Source organism: Apaloderma vittatum, unplaced genomic scaffold, assembly GCF_000703405.1.
Source record: "Apaloderma vittatum isolate BGI_N311 unplaced genomic scaffold, ASM70340v1 scaffold16689, whole genome shotgun sequence".
Taxonomy (NCBI): domain Eukaryota; kingdom Metazoa; phylum Chordata; class Aves; order Trogoniformes; family Trogonidae; genus Apaloderma; species Apaloderma vittatum.
Window position 1 is genome coordinate 19572 of NW_009737256.1, and position 12909 is coordinate 32480.

The following is a 12909-nucleotide window of genomic DNA, read 5'->3' on the forward strand; positions in this document are numbered from 1 at the left end:
GACCTACTAGCTACTCCCCTTCTAACACACCCCAGGATGCCATTGGCCTTCTTGGCCACGAGGGCACATTGCTGGCTCATGGCCATCCTGCTGTCCTCTAGAACCCCCAGGTCCCTTTCCCCTACACTGCTCTCCAGCAGGTCAGTCCCCAGCCTATACTGGCACATGAGGTTGTTCTTTCCCACGTGCAAAACTCTGCACTTGCCCTTATAGAACTTCATAAGATTTCTCCCCACCCAGCCCTCCAGCCTGTCTAGGTCTCTGCACAGCCTTCTGGTGTGTCAACCACTCCTCCCAGTTTTGTGTCATCAGCAAACTTGATGACAGCGCTCTCTAATCCCTCATCCAGGTCATTGATGAATATATTGAAAAGCACTGGTCCCAGTACCGACCCCTGAGAGACCCCACAAGACACAAGGCCGCCAGCTGGACTCTGCCCCATTGACTACAACTCTCTGACTTCTTCCCTTCAACCAGTTCATAACCCACATCACTCCTCGGTCATCCAGACCACATTTCCTCAGTTTACCTATGAAGATGCTGTGGGAGATGGTGTTAAATGTCTTGCATTTGATCATGCAGTCTTAATACTGGACTTCTAACATGGCCTTTTTGTGTACAGCACACATATACACTGATCAGCAAGCACAACCTAAAGCAGTCTACGGTGAAAAGTTGGGATTTATCAAATACACTTTATTTATCATACACACTTTGCTCAAATATTTTTGGAAAGGGAGGTCTTCTGCAACTCTAACTATGGATAAAAAGATGTAGAGCTATGCTTGTAACACACAAAAGGCGTGACAAGCATTTTTTTCCTCACATAATTTTCTTCAAGGATCTTCCCCTCAGACATAAAAAAGTGTTTCAAAAACTAATATTCTAAAACCAAAGCATTCTTTGCTTAGCTTACCCAAAATCTATATTTTATTTTTTTCATTCTCAAAAGACTTTGAAACTACTGAAATAAGACAATAAAACTTGGGAACTCCTTTAAAAACCCTCTAATAAAAAGCACTAGGATGCCTAAAAAGTATCATAAAGTCTGAAAAGAGTTTTTTTCACCAGTTTATTTTCTAAATAGGGGGTTTTTTTCCCCACTTCCTTTTCATCTTACCTGAAGTGTAAGGCGCTTAACTGCATTCCACACTATTCCAATAAATTCCTTCATTCTTTCTTCAGGACTTCTGCAGCTTTCAGATGAGTTCAGCATGGTTTTCACAGGAAGCGACAAAGGACGAGATTCTAATGCAAACAACAAAACTCAGTTACACAAAGAATATATAACTAAGTAATATATTTACTGGTAGCAAAGAAAAAAATCACTTATTTCAAATTTTGAAAGATATTTTCTCTCACTATGGACGTAATAATAGTGCGTCTATTATTAGTTTTAAACTTGGCAATACAACTCTATCAAGTTAAGCCTAGTGAGAAATACAGTGAAACTAAATGCTTAACCTTTCTGAACATAAACTGCTAAGAAAATACTATGAGGAATGCTTGACCTAAGCAAATGAAGACAGTTTGCAAAGTGTGATAAGCTATTTGATGATGGAATAGCAATCCAAAAGGTTTTCACACACATTGTTGCCATTGTAATCTAAAAGAGGGTTTAGTTTTCTAAATTTGTTACGAGAATTGAAAGACAGTCCATATTAAATTACAGCCTTTGATTTGTTTTCCTTAAAAAAATCACTTAAAAATGTGAATATTTAATTAAACTATTTTCTTACATTGTCAAGCTTAAAGGCACTAAAGTATGAAACACTTCAGCAAATTTCAGTGTTTCCTAGTAAAAAGCAAAATTTCCTTAAATTGTTAGTTATTTCATAAAATCAATATGGGAAGATTTTAGATTACAAAAGCACTTAACTGACTATGAACAGAATAAAACTTAAAAAAAAAAGGACTAGTGAAGAGATCAAGAAGTAACTACAAATTCAAGAGTGTATGAGTGCTACATAGTTTCTCCTGTCATCTCTTACAGAATATTCTTCTTCCTATGTTTCGGCCTACCCACCACGTAATTGTCAGCGTCTTCAACTTCTCCACTTTTGGCCTACATGTTGTCGAGCTGACAAAACTGCAGGAATAAATTACGAAGTCTTCATGACTTCATTTTAAACTAAATTGAAATCAGCACAAGTGCCAAATGATCTCTCCCAATTTTACAGCTAGGAGAAATCTGTTGCATACCAACTATAGAAAAGATATTAAAACAAAATTATGCTATCAACTGAACGGCTGTTAGCAAAAGTATATGCCCCTTGATATGCATCACTGGGTCTTCAGTCAGTTTTGATCATGCAAGGAAACATGCAAAGATTTTAAAATGAAACATCTGAGAGGTGAAATTCTTCCAGAAGCATGCAGTATTAACATCACTTGACCAATTAATTTGTGACATTTTTTCCTGTCAAGGCTAGAAAAGATCATAGCTGATTAATATTCTAGACAAGATCCTTCAGCAGATGGTATTTTTAATAATCTGAAAAGAAAGAGAAGCATTAACTTTATTAAACTTATAGGGAATCAAAATATGCAAAAAGAAAGGTGGTCAAAAGAGTGAAAGAGAATTTTTACGGCTGCAGTATAACCAGTCCTCTCAGATATTCCTGGCTCCAATTAAGGCTCTATTAGAATGATAAAGAATGAAAATCGGGTCATGAGAATGTAAAAAGTGTGACATTTCAGGATTGTTTTTTGTCAGCTGTGCTGGAGAGACAAACAAGCAAATTGTTAATATGGAGAAGCAGCGTGGAGTAGCTATTTCATAACACTTTCTCATGTGGACACTTTTATGCCATGCAGTGAGTATCCCATCCACATTACAAATGAATTAAGATAAAAAAGACATTCAGTGAGGAATAGCTGTTCTGCTTTATTTCTTAGCCTACCTCAGTTCACACCATCTTCTCTGTGTAGCCAGGCCCTACACTACACATATTACAAGGCAACAATTAGGAACAGCTTGAGTATCAAGAAATATTAAAATAAGAATGACTGAAGTATAGAACTCCAGAATACAAGCGTGGGTAATGGTGAGAGTAGTATACAAAGTCACTGTGAGACCCTAGAAATCTCACAGGCAGGAATGATTCAGGTCAGGATGTACAGATAAATAAAATGTAAAACTATATATTCTACAGCAAAATCAACAGGGAATATCAACATCCTACATCACTGAACAAGTATATTTGTTATGGGTGGAATCTAAAGGGAAATACACACTCTGCTAATTCTCTGTCAATTAGTAGAATTGACTTTCTAATGCCAGAAACAATGATCTGTGAATTTAAAATAAAATCAGTTGGCCAAAGTACCACTTGTCTCCATATACATGCAATTCAAAACCTCAAAACTGATTAAAATTCCAGGAATATCAATGACAAACAACAGCTTTGCTGTAATATGTCACACTCAATCAAAAGACCAAAAAAAGACAGTCACAAAACCCAATAAACAGATAAAGAACCTTTCAACTAGAAGTCATGGAAACCAGACAAATAATAAGAAGTGTTTCTAGTAGAAAGAAGAAACAAGCACAGAAGTAAGTCCTGAAAAGAAAAGAAAGAAATCTTCTGTTCATTTTTTTTTTCCTGCACCGGTTAAGTCCCAGAGGTTTGTCTGAAGGGATGCTGGGACAGAAAAACATCTTAATTCCCTGTCAGGAACGGCTGTCAGATGACAGTTGCTAAGAGACCGTAGGAGCCTGGTGTGGCTATCGTGTGTGTTTGGTCAGTCCTCTATAGTAAACACGGAGACTGGATCAGCTCCATCTGTCTCAGTATGAAGGTTAATCTCCTAAAATAATTGTGCTGCTCAGCTACTACTGAACTGAAAACCTAGGAACATTTCCTGGCACTGTAATCGGCCTTATGTTGCAGCCAAGAGCCAGTCCGCAACAGCTAGAGAGAAAATATGATTTGTATGAAATACATACATACTGAAGAAGGGAAAAAAACAAACACACAGGGGGCTGGGTGTGCTTCAGGTTGTACAAGTTCAATCTGTAATAAAGTCAGCGTAGATAAAATGTTTCCTGAGATCTAATGGGAGTAGGAACATTTCCTCACGGGGAGGGTGCTCAGGCACTGGGATGCACTGCCCAGGGAAGTGGAGGAGTCACCGTCCCTGGAGGTGTTTAAGGAGAGGCTGGATGTGGCACTTAGTGCTCTGGTCTGGCTGATGTGGTGGTGTTGGGTCATAGGCTGGACTTGATGATCTCAGAGGGCTTTTCCAGCTTCAACAGTTCTGTGATCTTTTAGTTCCATGCTGTGTAAATCAGTATTTTTGTAAAAATATACACCATAACTATTTCAATCAAGTACCAATCACTCAGAGGCTCCTATTCACCATCAATTTCAGAACACAGGCTGGTAATGAACACACTTTTAAAAAAGACTGATCAAATCAACCAGGATTGAGCTACCAGAAGTAGCAGTTTTCATAATTCATTTCACAATTTTATGGTTAAAGTATAGATGGAGTTCCAAGTGGCAATCCTGCAAAAGCATCATAAACATACCCTCTTTGTAGGAGATGCTACTAGGCAAAGCTTATAGATACAAATTCTAGATAGAGTTGTCTTTCTTAGGTAGACGTGTCTCTTCCTTTGCATTTTTTAGCCTACTGGGAAGTAGTTGCTTTAGAAGCATGATCCATAAAATACTGAAAAGGTCTAAAAATAAAAAGATCTTTGGGGAAAACAGTGCTATTCTGTGCTATTAATATTCAGTGACCTATGGAATACAAAAGGGAAAATAAAACTTTTGAAGTGTGCAGATTTGGGGCAAATGGACATTTTCTCAAATAAATCAAAGCAGAAAAGACCACAGATCAGAGATTTTCCACTACTGGGTTGAGGACTCCTGACGATCCATTCTCACAAGTGGCCTCATGCTTACAGTTCCTCCTCTCTCCCCACAGCTCGCTACTGAACGAAAGGGAGGCAAAATGCAATGCTAATACCTCATTCCTAACTTGTAAGTGGTACAAATCTACCATGTCTCATCCCTCTGACACAAGATGCCTCACATTTCCTGGCCCACCCAGATACCTCAGGCATTACGAAGGCAGCAATTTCTTTCAGCTTGGAACAGGTCATCCTGCTGCTGGCAAACTCCTACTTTCAGTGATTCCCTGAAAGCTCAGAGAGGTCCTACTGAAAAGACAAGGTTCATAGACAGACACCCATGCAGCAGCCTGTAGTAGAGGAGGCTCTCCACCATCCCGTCGTATGACCGTACTCAAAATGTGCTGTCATATGACCTCAAGAGGCTGGGCAAGCTTTCCTTCCCACATCACATCATCTGTCATCTAGCTTCTCACACATCAGAACCCAGCTAAGCTGAGGAAAATCCTATTGCAAACTAATTATAGTTACTAAGAGGCCATGGCAGCAAAACACATGAACATTAATAGTATTTAAAAGAAGAAAGAAATCAAGGCAAATTGTACTGTTATTGCATGGCTTTTTCATGAAAGATTTTTCTTCTGCTAAAACAAGAAGTAGTCTCCACAGTGTCAAAGACCTCGTTGGGACTTCTTAATATTTAGTCACACTTCCATGCAAGGGATATGGCTTTTTTTCAGACATAAAAACAAAAATACCAAGGCGTTTGTGACAAATGCAAGCCATTAAGGAACTGATCAGGGGGTCTAAGGGATTAGAAATGAGATTAAAATGCAGTGGAGGAGAAAATTCAAACTTCAAACAACTCTGAAAAATTCTAAATGGTCTATAGATTTTTTTGCAGAAGATTAATTGGTTTCTTCATATGTAAAACAAAGCAAAAACTACCTCCCCCTAAAAACCCACTTCCTTAAAACTTACTTGCTTTTTTCTGTAAACCAGAAGTTTTTTGTTCCCATGTAGATTACAGTGGAAAAATAAAAATCCAGTGAAACTTGTTATACAAAACCTTGTTTGTTCTTACGTTTGCATTCCAATTTTCCTCATAATTCTACATATTTTTATATTTGCAACACAACAGGACTAAACAAACATGTCTATAGAGAGATATATGAAGGCATTACAAATTATCCACACTTTTGTGTACATATATGATGAGAAAAGAAACAAATTCTGTTCTCAATAGAACGCATTTCCATATGGGAATTTTGTTCCATGATTTAATATTAAAACTTTGTATACATACAAGAAATTGTAAAAACACAGAGGAATATCTTATTAAAAATACTTCTCTTAAAAATAAAAGAAGTTGATCTAAGTAGCAGGCTTATTGAAACCATTAGGTGTATTTACCATATTTTATGAACCATCAGAAGTGTTTCACAAACACATTTTGGTTTTGCAGCATCATAAGAAAAGTTATTCACTATATCCCCATTCCTAGATGACTGATATTTCAATTATTCATGTAACAGACTTTTTGTCTAATGATAGACTATGAAGATCTGTCTGTGAAAAATTTGCACTCTTCATATGAGGATGCTTGATAATAAAAGCAGAACTCAGCTAACTTAAGAGCAGTGAGTCCTTTTAAGCTTATAAAAACACACAATCTATTTGCCTGCACACTGAATAATCTTTGCATAAATAATTTCTTTATTGGGCTTTCACTATTGCTGCATTCTGCTTTGCTAACGGTGCAGATAATACATTACTTTTATCAACCAAGATAACTGAGGCACAAAGTCCCTGACAACTAGTCAGAGCAAGTCCTTTATACCCAGGGAAACACTGGCAGAGTGGTGCAATGGCTATAAATCATAACGATTGTTCAATGAGTTAGCACCAGAGTAAGTGTTAAAATACAGAGGCTTTTGACTTTTTACCCAACATGCCTTTTTCTAGAGTAAATATGTGAGTAAACAAAGACAAATGTGATACGAACATTGCTGTGCAAGCAGAAAGGATCTTTCTGTGTGAAAGTGGGAGTTAGACAGGGAATGGCTATGGTCAGCATTTTCTCCCACCAAATTCTGAATGAGTACTGCACCATTTCTGGCAAAAAATATTTAGCTGTGGGAACAAAAATTTAAAAACGACCGATACTTTTGCACAAATGAGTAACAGGAGTTCACAGGCAAAATTGAGCTACTATATTAATTACAAAAATGTGTTATATGTGTGCTCATATGTGAAGTGTGCTCATATCTTAATGTCAATTACGGTACTTCCAAATAAATTTTGATGAAGTAAGAATTTCAGCCTTGGGATTTGCAAGAACTTTTCTGGTAAATGCAGGAGGAACTCTACCTAGTTTTCTGCCTTATTAAAACCACACTGAAAGTTCCTTAGTGTTTTAAATATAATTTAAAACTAAACACCATTTTCTTCTTTCTCAACTTTCAATTTCTCCATACAGAAAGCATGTTTGATATACTACACTGGATTTGTGTTACTAATGCTTTTGAAATCCACAACTGAACTGAAGAAAACATGCCATCATAACACAAAAGTCAACCATTTTAGTAGCTATGAAAACACAATAATTATTTTTCAATCTAGGTATGTGACTGTCCAACCACTTAAAATATACTATAAATCACCTATGCCTGGAGATCTTCCTTTAAAATAAACCTTCCAAGAATTAAACCTCATTTATAAAAATATAAAAATCCTAGTATTTTCAAGCACCCTAGGTCAGATTTAAATGCATGTATTTTAATTCACCTATTTAGCATCTATTTAATTTCATTCATCTTCCCAAATAAATCACCAGTCATACATTTCATAGCAGGCATGAATAAACGATAATCATTCAGTTCATTGAGCAGAAATAGTGACCTACTAATTCAAATACTCCAGATAATCCATTGATTTCTCACCAGTCAGACTTCTCTCACATTTGCCAGTTTTTTGCATTCCAACAGCTCATTTATCAGGAATCTAGTTCTGGATTCTAGTTGTACTTTAGGAAAAAAAAAAATCGGCAACCGCATCCAGTTTTACAAAGTACAGCTCATATTCTGCCACGCTGTAGTCCACAGAAAGTTTATTAACTTAAGATGAACCGTCAAATAAAAACACTAACACAGCATCAGGTCTAAATAAAAGAGATGCAGCTACATTTAAAGCTCCACTTTCAAGGATAAGTACTTAATAGTGATTCAGAAATATTTTACGTGTATACTTTGAAGCAATTTAGAGAACTATTTGAGTAAAGCTTTCAGAGTCAAACTACTAATGCTCCCTATAAGAAGGAATGGGTTGCCAAAGGAGGTGGTGGAGTCACCATCCCTGGATGTGTTTAAAAAACATCTGGATGTGGCACTGCAGGAGATGGTTTAGTGTTAGGGTAGTGTAGGGCTGTAGGTTGGATTTGATCTTAAGGTCCTTTCCAACATTTATGATTCTATGATTCTATTCTGTTCTAAGAAGAAAGTTCCAGTTATATTACATATCTAACAATCAACTTGTAAGCACTTGCACTATCAAATGTTAGGAAGTGACTGAAAGGAAAGGTGGGCATCTTTCTTTGCCTGGTTTCACGCGGAAAGAAGGCTTATGCAATGCTGTACTCTCTGCATACGCATGCAATCATTTGCTTGCCCTCTAATTCCTTTTGCATTTGCTGATCACTATAAATCAAATTTGACAGGCTAAATATCTCAAAGATACTACGTTTCTATGAGCTTTGGGAAAATAACTAAAGCAGGGTAAAGAAACTGGCCAACAGGAGCTCTGTCCTTATTAGAAATCAGTAAATTTACACAGGACAGACAACGAAATGGCCATCTAAGAGTTTTGAACTTTCTTGTTAGGACACCATCCTCCACCTGCTTGAAATACAAACAGTAGTAGACTAAGCACTTATGAAACTTTAAAACTCTAATTGTTTCTGGATCTTTCTCTGAGCTTTGAACTTGGGATGGATACTTCACCATAATACTGAAACTGGAGAGGAATTAAACAACCAGCGTGCTCTTTGACCTGCGGATCTGATGAACTTGGCCTTTGGGAAAAAGCTGTCTAAATCCCACTATTGTTTAATTCTATTTTGCAACTATCCTTGAAATCTGCCCAAAATGGAGCATTCTCTGGTGACAGACCTAGGGGCGAAAACCACTTGCCTGGTGTCATCTGTCCTGATGGACTCTGATGACATGTGTGAAATGCCATCACCTTCTGTGCCATGACAAAATACCCAGCTGTTGTGTAAACAAGGATCAGCAAAATTCTATATCAGAAGTGTACTTTCAGTTATGGGACAGGGAATTTAGTTTTCAGGTGCCTTTGTAAGAGGCTCTGGGGCCTACTCCAGCTGAAAGGTTCGTGATTTCTTACATGATACATTAAATTCCGCTTAGTTACCTGTTCCGTGACTACAAGAAAAGTCAACTTGCAGGATTCTGAGTGAGAAAAACAAATAAATAACCTTTTCAGCCTCTCAGAAAAATTAGGTGCTGTGGTCACTGAGTTACATCTCAAAAAAAGTATCAAATTTGTGTCTGGGATATCATAGCTACTTCCAAGCACTGCTATCCGTTGGATATCACGGTATATACTGATGAAATTAAATTTCAGTGTAACGGTTACAAAAAAAAAAAAAAGAAATCACTAGGAGGCAGTAAAAAACCACAACCCACTAAATTTCATCTTTAAGCATGGAAAATATTATTATATTTTTCAAAGTGAAAATAATTATAATAATTTAATTATTTAATATGAATGAAATCTACAAGTTATTTTAGCCATGAACGAGCATCCATCTTGTATGTGTGAAAGCAGATACTTTGGCTTTGATTATTATTCGACAGTGTGCATGGGACAGCTTTCAAAGACTACTCTACCCATCTAATGCAGCCCATAATATTTTCATGTATAAGTAGGCTACATATGCTATAAATATTCATATATATATATAAACCTATTTATACAAACATATAGCAATCATTTTGTCAGTATCCAGACATAAGAGCTATACTTCTATGTATAACTGTATGTCTGCAAATCACATTTCGTTGACCAACTGGGAACTGCTGAAAGTAGGAAAAGTGGGTGGATGGAAGAATTGAGATAAATACTCACTACTGTTTTTCACAGAATCATAGAACAATTCAGGTTGGAAAAGACCCTTGGGATCATCGAGTCCAACCACTGACTCTACACTACAAGGTCACCCCTAAACCATATCACCCAACACCACATCCAAGCGACACCTGAATACATCCAGGGATGGCGACTCAACCCCCAGGCAGTCTGTTCCAGGGTCCCCCCCAAGCCAGTCTATCCCAGTTTCTGACCCCTCCTTCCGTGAAGAATTTCTTCCTAATGTCCAGCCTAAACTTGCCCTGTTGCAACTTGCAACCATTCTCCCGGTTCTGTCCCTAATTACCTGTGAGAAGAGACCAGCACCAACCTCTCTACAATGTCCTTTCAAGTAATTGTAGAGCATGATGAGATCCCCCTTCAGCCTCCTCTTCATCAAACTGAACAGACCCAGCTCCCTCAATCGCTCCTCATAAGGTCTGTTCTCCAGGCCCTTCACCAGCTTTGTTGCCCTCCTCTGCACTCGCTCCAACACCTCGATATCTCTCCTATACTGAGGTGCCCAAAACTGAACACAATACTCAAGGTGCGACCTCACCAGTGCTGTGTTTTCTAATAATCTTTATCACTTTGCTTGTTCACAGCCACATCATAAAAAATGTAAAGCATATATTCTATTATCTTGCTCTGGTTTTGAAGCTTCTGTGGTTAAGTAGATTTATAAATAACTACACTCTGAGACTTAAGAACTGAAACCCTTGATTTTCACAGACAGATACCATATAAACAGTAGTTCTGCTCTTTTCCCATGCTTCATTTTTGGCAAGGTCTCAGCAGCCATTAACTTACAGACAGATACCATATAAATAGTAGTTCTGCTCTTTTCCCATGCTCCATTTTTGGCAAGGTCTCAGCAGCCATTAACTAATAAACTGAACCCAAGATCAATGTTTTAAATCATTTTACAGCTGTGATTACAAACTGCTTTCATTTAATACTTAGGGTTAGTTTCTAGCAGTTCTCAAGGGAGTTACTGCTGAGATCACGCTAGACTTGAAAAGGATAAATTCAAAATTGTCACCTGAATGGCATGATTTTAAGACACAATCTCTTTCAAGTTGCAATAACTATGCATATGTGCTTGCTGTCAATGTAGGAATCTCAGTTTTATCAATGACAGAATCTTGGTTTTCCAACAACTTAAGGCATCTGTGGCTAGAGCCTTGATGATTAAGAAATATGAGGCTCACAAGGATCATTGTTCCTTTTACACAGAATCCTTTCGTAGTATAGGTAGCATTATATATCCTAGACCTATAATCAGTGTGGTAGTCCTGGTTTAAAAATGTGAGACAAATAATGTAAAAAAAGACAGAAAGTAGGTGAAAATAAAAGAAAGGAAATAAAGTGAAAAGTTTCGTGACGGACCCAGAAAAATTAGAAAGGGCATTCTATTATTAGCTTAATAAACTAGTCACTCAAGCATGTTATCTACCTGTAAAGAAACCTGACTGTAAAAACTGACTGAAGTCAAAGTGATTAATCACAGCGTACAAAGTCTGATAAAATTATGGACTAAAACATTAAATATCAAGGCAAATAACAGATAATTCTATTGAAAGCACATCTTTACCTCATTTTAGAAAAGATGTTGCATGAAACTATCAGGGCCCCAAAGATAGTACCTACACATTTCAAAATTGCAAGTTTGATTAATTTTAAGATTTGCGATTTTCTGGAAGAATAGTTCTTTAAAAATGAAAGTTGTTCCACGGTATTTGCACAGTTGATACTGTTCAATTATGGATGTATGCTATTAAGGGAGGCTGCAAAGGCAGAGTGGATAGTTTCAACTAAGCCATCTTACCTGTTACCGTTTTTGTTTTGACAGGACTGCTGGCATACTCAGAGGCTTGATTTGATTGCTGCCTTGCCAAAGGTGCACTTCCAACTGATGCTTCATCCTCCTTTTTTCGAGTTACTGACACACCAAGTGGAACTGCTCCTACAGGCTGCTAGAAAAAGAAGTGCCTTGTGAACCACTCAAAACCAAAAGACATTAATACTGAATTATGACACTGTGATGAACAGCCTATCTTAAATGTCATATTTTGGAATGTAGAGAAGACAATTTGAAATAATGGCTGGAGCACATATATTTTGAAAATATGAAACACTACATTCAGACTTCTACATGTAATTATTTTCACAGAATCACCGAGATTGGAAAAGACCTTTAGAATCATCAAGTCCTGAGTTGGTAGACAGGGATGGGGAGCAGAACACCCCTCCTGTAATTCAGGAAGAAGTAGTTAGTGACTTGCTGTGCCAGTTAGATCGCAACACGTCTATGGATTCAGACGGGATTCATCCTAGGGTGCTGAGAGAGCTGCTGCAAGAACTGGCTAAGCCACTCTCTATCATTTATCACAAATCCTGGCTAACTGGGGAGGTCCCAGATGACTGGAGGTTGGCCAACGTGACACCTACACACATAAGAAGGGCCAGAAGGAGGACCTGGGGAACTATAGGCCTGTCAGCCTGACCTCAGTGCCTGGCAAGGTTATGGAATGGATCATCCTGAGTGCCATCAAGCAGCATGTAGAAGACAACCAGGGGATGAGGCCCAGCCAACATGGGTTTAGGAAAGGAAGGTCCTGCCTGACCAGTCTCATTTCCTTCTGTGACTGGGTGACCTGTCTAGTGGATGACGGGAAGGCTGTGGATGTGGTCTACCTTGATTTCAGCAAAGCCTTTGACACAGTCTCCCACAGCATCCTCCTGGAAAAGCTGGCAGCCCACGGCTTGGACGGATGCACCCTTCACTGGGTGAAAAACTGGTTGGATGATCGGATCCAGAGAGTGGTGGTGAATGGTGCTGCACCCAGTTGGCATCCAGTGACCAGTGGCATCCCCCAGGGCTCACTACTGAGCCCAGTCCT

At 38.1% G+C, this 12909-nt stretch overlaps 1 protein-coding gene across 1 annotated transcript in view; it reads right to left on the reverse strand.

The window, feature by feature from the left end:
- The window catches only part of LOC104279846 (vacuolar protein sorting-associated protein 13B-like), a gene marked incomplete at both ends in the record, with an annotated part of 27250 nt that extends 15268 nt beyond the window's left edge, over positions 1 to 11982 (reverse strand). Inside the window, 2 exons of the mRNA XM_009877279.1 lie at positions 1121 to 1248; positions 11835 to 11982. Coding sequence (XP_009875581.1) covers positions 1121 to 1248; positions 11835 to 11982 — 276 coding nt within the window. The remainder of the gene's footprint in view (positions 1 to 1120; positions 1249 to 11834) is intronic.
- Between the last annotated feature and the right edge of the window lie 927 nt (positions 11983 to 12909).